Below are 14,099 nucleotides of genomic sequence, written 5' to 3'. Positions count from 1 at the left end.
ATTTGGGTTCTGTGTTGCCTCCACCCTCTCCCCAGCAGCACTGTCAAAGTCCATCCAAGCTTCACCGTAGAACAAACCTTCAAGACAGTCATAGACCCAGCTCCTCATTGTGCCAAAAGGAAATTGAGGCCGGAGGAGAGAATAGAACTTAACTGGCCAAACTCAAGAAAACCAACAGGGAATCCAGAAAACGAAGCTTATGATATGGGTGGGGTCCATGTTTGCTGAACCCAAGGTGGCAGGTGCTGGATTTCTCAGAAGATTCTCAGGTTCTTTCCCTTATAGGAGAGCCAGATCACATCAAGCCCCAGGCAAGGTTTTCTCTGAGTTCAACTTTCCAGGCCTCAATCTCCAACCTGATTCCTCTGCCAGAGGCAGTGGAATATGAAGCAATGGAAAGAGCATATCAGCTGGGTGCCGTGGCTCAGGCCGGTAACTCCAGCACATTGTGTTGCTGGGGCAGGAGGATCACTTAAGCCCAGGAGATCATGACCAGCCTGGGCAACATAGTGAGACATGGTCTCTATAAAAAATTTAAAAATTACCCTGGCGTCGTGGTGTGCCTGGAGTCCTAGCTACTCAGGAGGTTGAGATGGGAGGACTGCCTAAGCCTGGGAGGTGAAGGCTACAGTAAACATGATTGTGCCACTGCACTATAGCTTGGGTGACAGAGTGAGACCATTATCTCACACACACACACACACATAAATAAAAAGAAAAAAGGAACAAGCATAGCATTGGAGCTAGGAAGACCTGGGTTTGAGTACCAACTGTGCCATTTGCCTTGAACAAGCTGCTTCCCACTCTGAGCCTTGGTTCCTTCCTTAAAATGGAAATAATATTAGTGCCTACATCTTAGGATGCCCATGAGGATTTGATGAGATGATGTAGGAAGTTGCCCTGATCAGAGCACGCACTGAATGAGGATTTTCCATTTCCCCTTCCCAGCCTGGGTTGTCTCAACAATGCTAGTACCTTAAGTGCTCTGGATTCCCCTTGTCTCTCTGTACCACAGTTTCTGGACTATCAAATATGTGTGATAACAGTAGCCACCGTGAGGACTAAATGAATTAATTAATGTTAGTGTTATGCATCAGCTATTCCTTTGATGTCCAAACATCTAGTAACAGAATAGGAAGAGAAGGTTGCTGCTGCCAAGAGGTTTGGGGCTGGATGGAGACCATCAGGAGTCATGGATAGTATCCTGGCCTATGGGAGAGCTGAAAGGAGACACATGACAGGCCAGGAATATAGACATCTGGTCACCTGTTTCTGCTCTGCTCTGCTGATAGCCTGCAGTGTGACTCTGGGCAAGCCACAGCCCTCTTGAGGCTTAGTTTTCTCCAATGGCAGAGGAAACTGAAGACCAGTGTTCTGAGTTCAAGTCTTGGCCCTGCCCTTGACTTGCCATGTGAACCTGAATGGGTCTCTTTGCCTCTCAGTGCTTCAGTTTCCCCATCTGGCGAGGGGGTTCAGCGCAGTGGTCTCAGTGTGTGTGATGGTGGGATGTGGAGATGGGATGTGGGATGTGAAGGTGCCTTGACCCCTACCCTGCCATCAGTCACTTCCTGTCCTTTCAGGCCACCTGGTTCTTAGTCCCCCACCCCCGCACACGGGCCCTGCCCTCATCAGTGCTCTCAACATCCTGGAGGGCTTCAATCTCACCAGCCTGGTATCCCGAGAACAGGCTCTTCACTGGGTGGCAGAGGTAAGGCTGACCCCTCTGCCTTTCCCTGGATTTAGGGATATTAGGAGTGGGGAGATTGGGTACTGCCATAGGGCAGGACTAAATCACCTCCAAGTTTTCTCACACACGAAAATCCACTGGGTGTGGGTGCTGGGAGGGGTCTGGCAGCCTCTTCCATATCCCCTCTGTATTTTCAGACCCTGAAGATTGCGTTAGCCCTGGCCAGCAGACTGGGAGATCCCATCTATGATTCTACCATCACTGAGAGCATGGATGACATGCTCAGGTGGGTCTTGGGCAGGACCTGGGGACTGCAGAGGCAGTGGTGGGTGTGGGGAAAGGGTCAGTTGAAAAGCAGCTGGTGTAGCAATAAAGGCCTGAAATCCTAAGTCAATTTCAGCTCAACTCCAACTCACAACATGACACTGGGTGCCTCTCCGTACACCTCACCTTTCCTATCAGCACAGTGAGTTGGCCTACTTCATGTGGCTCTTAAATTTTTTTGAGGCTAGCATAGCACCTATAGGAGTCCATCTGCTCCTCCTTTTGAGTAGGAAAAGAAAACTCAATACCAAACAAAGGCTGGGTGCAGAGGCTCACACCTGTAATCCCAGTACTTTGGGAGGCCAAGGCGGAGGGATCATCTGAGGTCAGGAGTTTGAGACCAGCCTGACCAACATAGTGAAACCCTGTCTCTACTACAAAAATTAGCCGGGTGTGGTGGCCCATGCCTGTAGTCCCAGCTACTTGGGAGGCTGAGGCAGGAGAATCACTTGAACCTGGGAAGCAGAGGTTGCAGTGAGCCGAGACCATGCCACTGCACTCCAGCCTGGGTGACAGAGTGAGACTTTGTCTCCAAAAAAAAAAACCAGTCTCCAAGCAAATACTGAAGGTGGTGGGAATACAGCTTCATTAGCAACATAACCTAATAGTAGGTTGTGGGCTCTGGTGAGACTGCCTACGTTCAAATTCCAGCTTTACCCTTCGCTAGCTGTGCAGCCTTGGGCAAGTAATTTAAACTCTCTAAATCTCAGTTTCTACAAGGGGGCTTGACAATGATGGTATCAACCTTGTGAGGTTGTGGTGAGGACTAAACAAAATCATACATGTAAAGCTTTTTTTGGTTGAAAATTAGATAACTGTCTTCAAGTAATTTTTGGCAACTTATTCTCTAATCTACTATGGATAACCCAACACATAGTTATTAGGTAAGAAACCCTCAGTTGAATTTTTTTTTTTTTTTTTTTTTTTTTAAGACGGAGTCTTGCTGTGTCACCCAGGCTGGAGTGCAGGGGCATGATCTCGGCTCACTGCAACCTCCGCCTCCTGAGTTCAAGCAATTCTCCTGCCTCAGCCTCCTGCCTCAGTTGAATTTATAAAAGTCTGGAGCATTACATGTTGTTTCTAAGATCAATGCAAACTTTGCTCTAAAACACACACACATGTGCCTATATGAAATCTGTTCAACCAGTTCATCCAGTAAATAGTTATTGAGCACTTACTCTGTGCCTTGGGAAAAAATTCTAATAGAAAGTAAAGATCCTGGCTGGATGTGGTGGCTCATGCCTATAATCCCAGCACTTTGGGAGGCCGAGGTGAGTGGATCAGTTGAGGTCAGGAGTTCAAGACCAGCCTGGCCAACATGGCGAAACCCTGTCTCTACTAAAAATACCAAAAAAAAATTAGCTGGGTGTGGTGGCAGGTGCCTGTAATACCAGGTATTTGGGAGGCTGAGGCAGGAGAATCACTTGAACCTGGGAAGCAGAGGTTGCAGTGAGCTGAGATAGCACCACTGCGCTCCAGCCTGGGTAACAGCAAAAGTCTGTCTCATTAAAAAAAAAAAAAAAAAAGATCCTCATATACAAAATCCTCCCCCAACTAAACTCTTAATAAAACTTTAGACTACAAACATTAGTCTAAATGAATCTAGTTTGTCAATTCAAAACAAATATTTTCTGATCATCCATTATGCACCAGGCACTTTTATTGAAAGGATTAAGAAGTCAGATAACTAAAAGGCTCTTGATTTAAACATTAAATAAATTAAAAGTTGGTTCCAGAAAAGAATCTAAATAATACCTAAATAAATTCATTCAACAGCTATTTTCTGGGTATTTCTTATGTGCAATTAATGAGCTTCTGCACTCATAGTTCTAGTAGTCCAGTGAGGGAGGTAGATTTCATCAAATAATTACACAAACACCACAAAAGTGAGGTAGGTGAGGTGTATAGAGAGCCTGTTGTTTGCTCATCTCCCACCCCTTGTCTTTTCAGCAAGGTGGAGGCCGCCTACCTCCGGGGCCATATCAATGACTCCCAGGCAGCCCCTGCCCCACTCCTGCCTGTCTATGAACTAGACGGAGCGCCCACAGCTGCCCAGGTGCTGATCATGGGACCTGATGACTTCATTGTGGCCATGGTTAGGTATGCCAGCTCAGACTCAGAACCTGGAACAAGGGATCCTCTGAACCAAGAGAGGGTGGGGGCTGGGTAGAGGTGAAGATGGGCCAGGGCTCACCCGACTCCACCTCGGCCCCCAGCTCCCTGAACCAGCCCTTTGGCAGCGGTCTTATCACCCCCTCGGGGATCCTGCTCAACAGCCAGATGCTAGACTTCTCCTGGCCCAACCGGACGGCTAACCACTCTGCACCCAGCCTGGTAAGATTTGCTTCCCTGCTTCCCTGGGGATCCTAAGGCCTATAGGTAGGAGGTGCAGTGGCATGGCTGCCCCTTTCTCCCTACTTTCTCCAGAATCTTCTAGTATAAGGAAGCCTAAAGAAGTTCACCTCATCCCTAGCCCTGCTAAGTCTGGGACATGGAGCCTGGTGGGTCTGAAGAACTCTTGTCCCATTCTGTCACTGTCTTAACTGTGTGACCTCGTGAAGATCTTGCCCTCTCTGGGCAATTTCTTCACCTGTAGAATGAGGGTTTTGGCTCCGATTTGATGTTTTGGGCACTTTCCAGCACTAGTGGTGACGATGTGAGCTTGAGCTGATGGGGCTCAGCCCTATGTCTGGGCACCAAAGAGGGACCCAAGGAGGAAGGATTTAATAATTTTTATCCAGTTAAAAGCACTCTTACGCCCCCATAGTCTGGGGTCCCAGTAGGGCAAATACATATAGAGATGATGAGGGTGGGGTTATCCTGTTCTTCCCCATTGCCATCTTTCTTGGCTTGGTCCTTTCTCCTGTGACTCATAGCAGCCTCATAGTTCAGTGGATCCACTTATACCCCATCCACCCCACCCATCCAGGCACCCTACCCATTTCACAGACAGCAAACTGTTGTCTGGGAAGAGACCAGTCTCCCAGGAAAACTGGGCCTGTGGAAGATGTGGAAGAGGGAGAGCAGTTGGAAGGGTTGTGGAGTGGCCCTTTCCCAGTCTTGTCCTACCCCACCTCCCCCTTGTGGTCTCTGTCCTCTAACAACAGGAGAACTCGGTGCAGCCAGGGAAGCGGCCACTCTCTTTCCTGCTGCCCACAGTGGTCCGACCCGCGGTGGGGCTCTGTGGAACCTACCTCGCTCTGGGGGCCAATGGAGCTGCCCGGGGCCTCAGCGGCCTGACCCAGGTGAGGTTTATGCCATGGTTGGCCTTTTTCAGCCGGGAGCCAAACTGTGGCCTAGATTGCAGATGCCTGTCGTATCTGTGGCTTGTTTCCATTCCTCATGCAGCAAACATGGGCTGAGGCTGCTTTGTGCCAGGTGCATCCTGGGCAACGTGGACACGGGCTGCTCTGAGTTTCTTAGTGAAAATGGAACTCCAATGCTTCCTGTCTTTCCCGGTTGCAGGGGAAATGGCAGGGTCAGTAGATTGAAAAGTGGGGTTAGCATCTGGGTGGCCTAGGTTCTGTTAACCTTAAGTCGCATTACACCTCTACCCAGCATCTGAATAGACAACCAGGCCTCTTTAGGGTGGGATTTTGAAAGGAAGGGCCTGCTTCTCTCCAGAACATCTCAGAATGGCTCCTTGAATGTCTTGAGAATCTGATATATATGCTAGGCACCTATTCTGGTAGGTGGTGAGTTAACGATCTTGAGTTCTGGAATCAGACACGCCTGGGTTCCAGCCCAAATGTTACCAATTTGTAACCATGTGATGCTGGAACATTCACTTAACAGCTCTGAACCTCAGTCTCCTCATCTTTAAAATGGAAGTAATAACATAGCTAACATTTAAAGAGTTCGTACTAAGTCCTGGGCACTGTGTTATGTGTGTTAACCATTTTAACCTTCCCAGTTCTGGGGAGAATCCTTATTTCTATTTTATAGATAAGGAAACTGAAGCCCAGAGAGGTTAAGACATTAGGTCAAGTACTTTCAGCTAGAAAGAGTGGGGAGGCAGTTTGGTTCCAGAGCCTATGCACATTCCTAACCACTAAGTTAAAGGCACCCACATTGTGCCCTAGACCACCCCTAGCTGTTAACCTTGCCCTATCCAGAGAGAAAAAAAGGGAGCCCTGGGCTAGATTAAGGAGACTTGGGTCTAGTGGTGTATCTTCCCTGGCTTCCTCTAAACTCTGGAGTAAGTCATTTCCTTTGCTGGCCTTCACTTTCCCTCTCTGTGAAATGGGAACAGTCATCACAGGCCTGCCTGTCTTCCAGGGCTGTTAGGAGGCTCAGATGACACCCAGTGTAAGAGTTCTCAAGAGTAAGGAGCCTGGACCAAGGGTGGGAGCTGAGGAATCCTGACCATCGCCCTGGGGGACAGCCCTGAGTTTTCTGTTCCTTGGCTACCACAGGTTCTGCTGAATGTCCTGACCTTGAACCGGAACCTGAGTGACAGCCTGGCCCGCGGCCGCCTGCACCCGGACCTGCAGTCCAACCTCCTGCAGGTGGACAGTGAGTGCAGAGGAGAGATCTTGTGGGGAGGGCACAGGGACTGGTAGAGAAAGGACTCCTCCCAAGGGTGCCCATGCCTCAACCAGCACCAACTGCCAGTGAAGTTTGGTTTTATTTGGCAAATTCCTATTGGAGCAGTGGACCATCTGGGGATTGGAACCAGTCTTGCCATTTCCTGGTTGTGTGGCCTTGGGAAATCCATGTCTCAACTCTGAGCCTCAGTTTTCTCATTTGTAAAATAAGACACAGTTGTTCATTCTTCAGACCTTCATTTACTCAACAGTTTGTATTGAACACCTACTGTTTTCTAGGCATCATCCTAGGTGCTGGGGATACTGCATTTACAGGCAAACAGGAAAATAAGTCATCAAAGAAATATGAGACAAATAAGTGCTCTGCTAACAGTCAGAGCAGGGTGACATAATATGACTGATTCAATGATCAAGGAAGACTTCTCTTTGGTGATATTTAAGCTGAGATCTAAAGAGAGAGAAAGAAACTGGGTGCAGTGGCTCAGACCTATAATCCCAGGCTGAGGTGGGAGGATCGCTTGAGGCCAGGAGTTCAAGAGCAGCCTGGGTAACATAGTGAGACCCCCATCCCTATAAAATTTTTAAATTAGCCAGGCATGGTGCGTGCCTGTGCTTCTAGCTACTCGGGAGGCTGAGGCAGGAGAATTGCCTGAACCAGGGAGGCAGAGGTTACAGTGAGCCGAGATCACGCCACTGCCCTACAGCCTGGGTAACAGAGTGAGATCCTGTCTCCTAAAAAAAAAAAAAAAAAAAAAAAAAAAAAAAAAAGTGTAAGAGAGAGCCCACTGTACAAAGAACTGGTGCAGAACTGTGTAGGTCAGGGGAGCAAGTACAAAGAACTCAGGGCAGGAATGGACTTGGTGGTTCGAGGAATAAAAAGGAGACCAAGGTAAGCAAGGATGAAATTAGATCAGAGAGGCCGGCAGGCAGACGCCAGATCATGGACCTTATGGTGAGGAGATGGACTTTCACCTAAGGGCTTAATTTTGGCACAGCTGAATTTTATAAACAGGAAAGTGTGTGCACCTTTGAAGAGTTTTTATTATAACAATATATTAATATGACACTAGTCCAAAAGAATACAGAATTGATTGAGACACAGTCCTTGCCTGTTCAATATTATCCCCATTCTATAGAGGAAGAAACTGAGGCTCACAGAAGTTATAAACTAGTCAAAGATCAACCACTAAGTGGCAGAACTTCAATTAGGACATACACCTGGCTGATACCAAAGACTCTATTCTTTACCGCACAGCTCTTGATATCTGCTGGACTGAATCATGTTAGAAGCAAATACTGCGATCTTCAACGATCACATCCTGTAGTTGGCCAGCGACACTTGGATCCCAGCTGATAGATGACAAGGCCACGTCCTTGAAACTGAATTTTGTTCAACAAATATCTGCTGGTCTCTGTTGAACGTGAGGCTCTCTGCTAAGTTATTTGGGCTCAGCCCAGTCCTCCCCTCAGGGCCTTAGTCTAAGATGGAGGCATAAGGAGTGGGGGCTTGGTGAAGGGAAAGTTCATCCACCTGAGGCCCTGGGGAGGCTTTATGGAGGAGGCAACAAGTAGCTGGGCCTTGAAGTATGAGTAGGAATTTGGCATGTAGAGGTAAAGGACATTCTGATCAGGAGGAACAGCCTGGGCAAAAACCAGAACGAATGACTCAGAGAGCAGTCGGGAGGCTAGCTGTTGTTTCCCAGAGTTCTGAGTTTACCCAGCACCTTTGTGACTTTTGCCACATTTGCACACCATCTAAACCATTATGTACAGAACATGTCTCTATAAATGAACTTCCTTTTAGCCTAAATGTATTTTATTTTATCATTTTTTTGAGATAGAGTCTCACTCTGTCGCCCAGGCTGGAGTACAGTGGTGCGATCTCAGCTCACTTCAACCTCCGCCTCCTGGGTTCAAGCGATTCTCATGCCTCAGCCTCCCTAGCAGCTGGGATTACAGGTGCACATGCCACCACAGCCGGCTAATTTTTGCATTTTTGTAGAGATGGGGTTTCCCCATGTTGGCCAGGCTGGTCTCGAACTCCTGATCTCAAGTAATCCACCTACCTCGGCCTCCCGAAGTGCTAGATTTACAGGCGTGAGCCACCACGCCTGGCCCTAAATGTATTTTTAAAATAGACCTTATATTATAATCACAAATGGAAAAATGACATCATTTGCCACAAATAGATGATAAATAGCTACCATCTATTTGTTAGCTACACAAATAGATACGTGCAGTTTTTAGTTAAATATTGTTGCCCATGGAAGGCTCTGAGACTGCTTTCTCCATTAAAGGAGATTAGGAAGTGTTAGAGAGCAGACTGAAACTTGTTCCTTGCCATAATCAAAAGGATTGAAAGTGAACCACAAAGGACATAGATTTTCGATTAAGTGATTTAATACTATTCAAGATTGGGTCTTCATCTCAAGAGCTGCCGAAAGCCTTCCTATTAGGGAAAGAAGAAGACTAGATCTTTATTGAGAAGCGGTATGATTGGAGTTACAGGGCTTATCACAGAGGTCAGCCTTAAGATTATCCAGTTGAGAAGGGGAGACACATAACCTGATTTGTCTTATTTAGGGGAGGTAGATTGAGGGGAGGAGAATTTAAGTCAGGGACATACGAGAAGCAGCTGGGATATGGCCCAGGCAAGAGATGATGAGGGCCTGAACTTATCCAACGGGATGGGGATTTGTTCATCTATCTAGTAAGTATCTGCTCAATATTTACTATGTACTGACCCTGGACTGGGGATCAATAGCAAACGAGACAACGTTCCTACCTTGAAAAAGCTTATAATCTAGTGGAGGGAGACACAGTAAATAAATAAACAAATACAGGTATCAGTAAGTACTTTGGAAGAAAACCAAACAAGGTAAATATGGTAGGGACTGCTGTTTTAGGTAGTGATGGAGGAAATTCTTGAAGAGGTGCCAAAGACTGGACTGAAGTAAGGGGACCAGCAGTGTGACTTTCTAGGAGAGCATTCCAGACGGAAAGAACAGGAAGTGCAAAGGCATTGAAGTAGAAACATGTTTGACCTTCTAAAGGGACAGCAACGAGGCCAATGTGGCTGGAATACTGTTAAGCAAGGTGAGGAATAGAAGGAAATGAAGTAGAAACATGTTTGACCTTCTAAAGGGACAGCAACGAGGCCAATGTGGCTGGAATACTGTTAAGCAAGGTGAGGAATAGAAGGAAATGAAGTAGAAACATGTTTGACCTTCTAAAGGGACAGCAACGAGGCCAATGTGGCTGGAATACTGTTAAGCAAGGTGAGAAATAGAAGGAAATGAGGGAAGGAATTTAGAGAGGTAGCAAGGTCCCAAACAATGTTGGGCTTAGAGGCACCTTGGTAAGGACTTTGGATTTTATTCTAAAAGCCGTTGAAGCTGTTGTAGGGCTTTGAGCAGGGGAAGTGACAAGGTCTGACTAATGGTTTAAAAGGATCCCCTTGGCTGCTGTTTGAACAGGCTATAAGAAAGGCAGGGGGCCGGGCATGGTGGCTCACGCCTGTAATCCAAGCACTTTGGGAGGCCGAGGTGAGCAGATCACCTGAGCTCGCGAGTTCGAGACCAGCCTGACCAACAAGAAGAAACACCGTCTCTACTAAAAAAAATAGAAAATTAGCCGGGCATAGTGGCTCATGCCTGTTATCCCAGCTACTGGGGAGGCTGAGGCAGGAGAATCACTTGAACCCGGGAGGCAGAGGTTGCCGTGAGCCAAAATCGTGTCATTGCACTCCAGCCTGGGCAACAAGAGCGACACTCCACCTCAAAAAAAAAAAAAAAAAAAAAAAGGAAGGAAGGAAGGGAGGGAAGGCTGAAAGCAGGGAGACCAGTAAGGAAGGAAGGGAGGGCTGGAAGCAGGGAGACCAGTTAGTGGATTATGCAGGAATCCTGGCAAGTAATGATGGCAGCTTGACTTTGGCAGGTGAAGATGAAGATCCACAAAGCCCCTTTTTCTTTTTCTTTTTTTTCCTTCCTCCCTCCCTTCCTTCCGTTCTTTTCTTTTTTTTTTTTTTTTGAAACACGGTTTTGTTCTGTTGCCCATACTGGAGTGCAGTGGTGCAATCTCAGCTTACTTTACTGCAACTTGTGCCTCCCAGGGTCAAGCGATCCTCCTACCTTAGCCTTCTGAGTAGCTGGGACTACAGGCATGTATCACCAACCTTAGCTAATTTTTAAATTTTCTGCAGAGATGGGGTATCCTTATATTGCCCAGGCTAGTCTCAAACTCCTGGGCTCAAATGATCCTCCCACCTTAGCCTCCCAAAGTGCTGGGATTACACGCATGGGCCACTGCACCTGATCTGTCCTGTTTTCAATATGAAGAATGACTGTATATTATTGATCACTTACTGTATGCAAGGTTCAGTGCTGTGTGTGCATTATCTCTGTTAGTCCCTGCAACTTCATGTTCTCATATAATCCCTATTTATACATGAGGAAACTGAGGCTCAGCAAGGTAAAGTGATTTGTCCAAGGTCATACAGCTCTGTGGTGGAGCAGCCAGGACGACGATCAGGTCTGACTGTAGGACTCTTGAACTAGTGCCCTGTACATTCTGAATGTGTGTATGTCGGGGATGGTTTTTCAGGTGAGTTCACAGAGGAAGAGATTGAGTTCCTGGAAGCCAGGGGTCACCACGTGGAGAAAGTAGATGTCTTATCCTGGGTCCATGGCAGCCGAAGGACCAACAACTTCATCATCGCTGTTAAGGACCCTCGGAGCCCAGATGCAGCTGGAGCCACCATCCTGTAGAGCAGCGGGGTGGGGCGGGGTCTCTGCTCCCCCACTTTGCATGTTCCCAGAGTCCCTCCTTCTCCCAGGTTTGGTCTCAGGGGGACCCCATGGATGCCCCAGATCAGGGGCCAGAGGGGATGCTTAGCAAACCCAATCCCAGAGTAACTGGAAAATTCTCCATCAGGAGGCCGCTGGTGGTGGTGGTGGTGGTGGTGGTAGTGATGGTGATGATGATGGTGATGATGATGGTGAGGAGTGTCAGCATCCACAGCCAGGCAGGCAGGACCTTGAGGAATCAGACTGTCTATGTGTCACCTCCCCTCCTTCAGCCATGCTGGCCCTGAGCTTAGGGATGTGCTTGCAAACCCTTCTCAAGGGTCTCACAACCCCAACATCTTCAGACTGGCCTGACCTGGGCCTTGTCTTCTAATTCCTTTCTCCTGTTCCCAGCCTCATTTCTTAAATGACTAGGAATTTTTTAATGGGCCATTATAGGGAGGGGTTGCTCCTCTTTTCCCACCAGGTTAAGGTGGGGGCCTTGCATCTGGGGGTCCCCAGGGTATGGGGTGGGGGTGGGGACAAGCTCAGGGGCTTCCATTTGCAAAGGGGAATTAAAGAAAGAATGTTGCTTAACTATGGCTGTGGTTTAATTTATATTTAACTGGGTTGAGAGTGGGAGTGGGAGAGGAGACCTCGACTCACCCTGTCCCAGTAACCGACTCCAGAGTAACCTGGAGTCAGCGTTGAAGGACTCATAATAATATCTGCTGTCCAGCTAAGACATGCACCAATAATAATAATAATTCATAACAACAGTAATAACTATAGTAGATAGCATCTAATCTTTATTACAAGCCTCACAGAGTAGGTACTAATATTATTGCCATTTTACAGATGGGAAAAAGGCCAAAAGAGGTTAAGGGACTTGTCTAAGGTTCTTCATCTGTTAAATGGAAGAACTGGGGTTCATCTCAGCATGTCCAACCCCGGAATTTGTGCTCTTAACCAATTCCACACCTGTTAGTTGAACTATTTGTTATAAAGTATATGTCATATAGTATATATCAGACAATAAGTACCTTTTATAGATAATATCATTCATGCCTCCATCTACTTTGTACCTTCAGGTACTTTGTTAGGCACTAGAGATTCAGCACTGAACAAGACAGGCTTTTTTTTTTTTTTTTTGCAACAGAGTTTTGCGCTTGTTGCCCAGGCTGGAGTGCAATGGCGTGATCTCGGCTCACCACAACCTCTGCCTCCCTGGTTCAAGCGATTCTCCTGCCTCAGCCTCCCGAGTAGCTGGGATTACAGGCATGCACCACCATGCCTGGTTAATTTTGTATTTGTAGAGACGGGGTTTCACCACGTTGGTCAGCCTGGTCTCAAACTCCCGACCTCAGGTGATCTGCCCACCTTAGCCTCCCAGAGTGCTGGGATTACAGGCATTAGCCACCACGCCCGGCCAAGACAGATTTTTTAATGGGTTTGCAGTCTATAGCGGCAGTCAAACGTTAAAGAAATAAGAGCACAGATAATTCGGATAACTGCCATCACAATAAGCTCTATGAGGGATACTAAGAGAATGTATATCAAGAAAGTTAATCTAGGCTAGGCGCACTGGCTCAAACCTGTAATCCCAGCACTTTGGGAGGCCGAGACCATCCTGGCTAACACGGTGAAACCCCGTCTCTACTAACAAATACAAAAAACTAGCCGGGCGAGGTGGCGGGCGCCTGTAGTCCCAGCTACTCAGGAGGCTGAGGCAGGAGAATGGCGTAAACCCGGGAGGCGGAGCTTGCAGTGAGCTGAGATCTTGCCACTGCACTCCAGCCTGGGCGACAGAGCAAGACTCCGTCTCAAAAAAAAAAAAAAAAAAAAAAAGAAAGAAAGTTAATCTAGTTTGAGGATCTGCAAAAACCTCCCTGAGAAGGTCATGAGGATGAATAGGATTGACAGGAAAGGATTAGATATGGGATGTGAAAATGTCATTCTAGCAAAGGGAACAGTATGTTCAAAGGCATTGTGGTGAGAAGGAATGTGTCATGTTTTAGGAGGTGAAAGAAGGCCTATATATTCTTCCTAGAGCAGGGGTTGGCAGAGTTTTCCTACAAAGGGCCAGAGAGTAAATATTTCAGGCTTTGTAGGTCATATGGTTCCTGTAGTAATTACTCAACTTTGTTGCTGAAGTGCAAAAGCAGCCATAGACAATGTGTAAGACAACATCCTGATGGCTGTGGATGTGTTCCAATAGAACTCTTCCTTCTCTTTCTTTTCTTTTCAGACGGAGTCTCGCTCTGTCACCCAGACTGGAGTGCAGTGGTGTGATCTGCAAGCTCCGCCTCCCAGGTTCGCGCCATTCTTCTGCCTCAGCCTCCCGAAATAGCTGGGACTACAGGTGCCTGCCACCAAGCCTGGTTAATTTTTTTTTTCCTGTGTCTTTTTAGTAGAGACAGGGTTTCACCATGTTAACCAGGATGGTCTCGATCTCCTGACCTCGTGATCCGCCCACCTCGGCCTCCCAAAGTACTGGGACTATAGGTGTGAGCCACTGCACCCAGCCAGAACTTTATTTTCTAGAAATAGACCCTTACTGCCATAAGAGCGGTAGTGTGCTGACCCCTACACTAGAGCACCCCGAGGGGATGATGGGATTAGATGAAACTGGTGAGGTAGGTAGATCATTCTTATGAGGCTGGTATTAATTCCCCATTTTATTGATGAGAAAATTGTGACGTGAGAATCATGAAGTAACTTACCAGAGATCACCCAGCTGGTAGTTGGCAGATGCAT

At 47.3% G+C, this 14,099-nt stretch overlaps 1 protein-coding gene across 12 annotated transcripts in view; it reads left to right on the top strand.

The window, feature by feature from the left end:
- The window catches only part of GGT7 (gamma-glutamyltransferase 7), a 29,192-nt gene extending 17,253 nt beyond the window's left edge, over window positions 1-11,939 (top strand). For 7 of the 12 annotated variants that reach the window (XM_077948452.1, XM_077948457.1, XM_077948450.1 and 4 more), the window contains 7 exons: window positions 1,581-1,708; window positions 1,885-1,973; window positions 3,962-4,111; window positions 4,228-4,345; window positions 5,119-5,256; window positions 6,427-6,526; window positions 11,161-11,939. In XM_077948452.1, the coding sequence (XP_077804578.1) occupies window positions 1,581-1,708; window positions 1,885-1,973; window positions 3,962-4,111; window positions 4,228-4,345; window positions 5,119-5,256; window positions 6,427-6,526; window positions 11,161-11,324 (887 nt within the window). In that variant the 3' untranslated portion in view covers window positions 11,325-11,939. 12 annotated transcript variants of the gene reach the window in all.
- The last annotated feature ends 2,160 nt before the right edge of the window (window positions 11,940-14,099 follow it).

Source organism: Macaca mulatta, chromosome 10 (assembly GCF_049350105.2).
Source record: "Macaca mulatta isolate MMU2019108-1 chromosome 10, T2T-MMU8v2.0, whole genome shotgun sequence".
Lineage (NCBI taxonomy): Eukaryota > Metazoa > Chordata > Mammalia > Primates > Cercopithecidae > Macaca > Macaca mulatta.
This window is presented reverse-complemented; position numbering and strand designations above follow the sequence as displayed.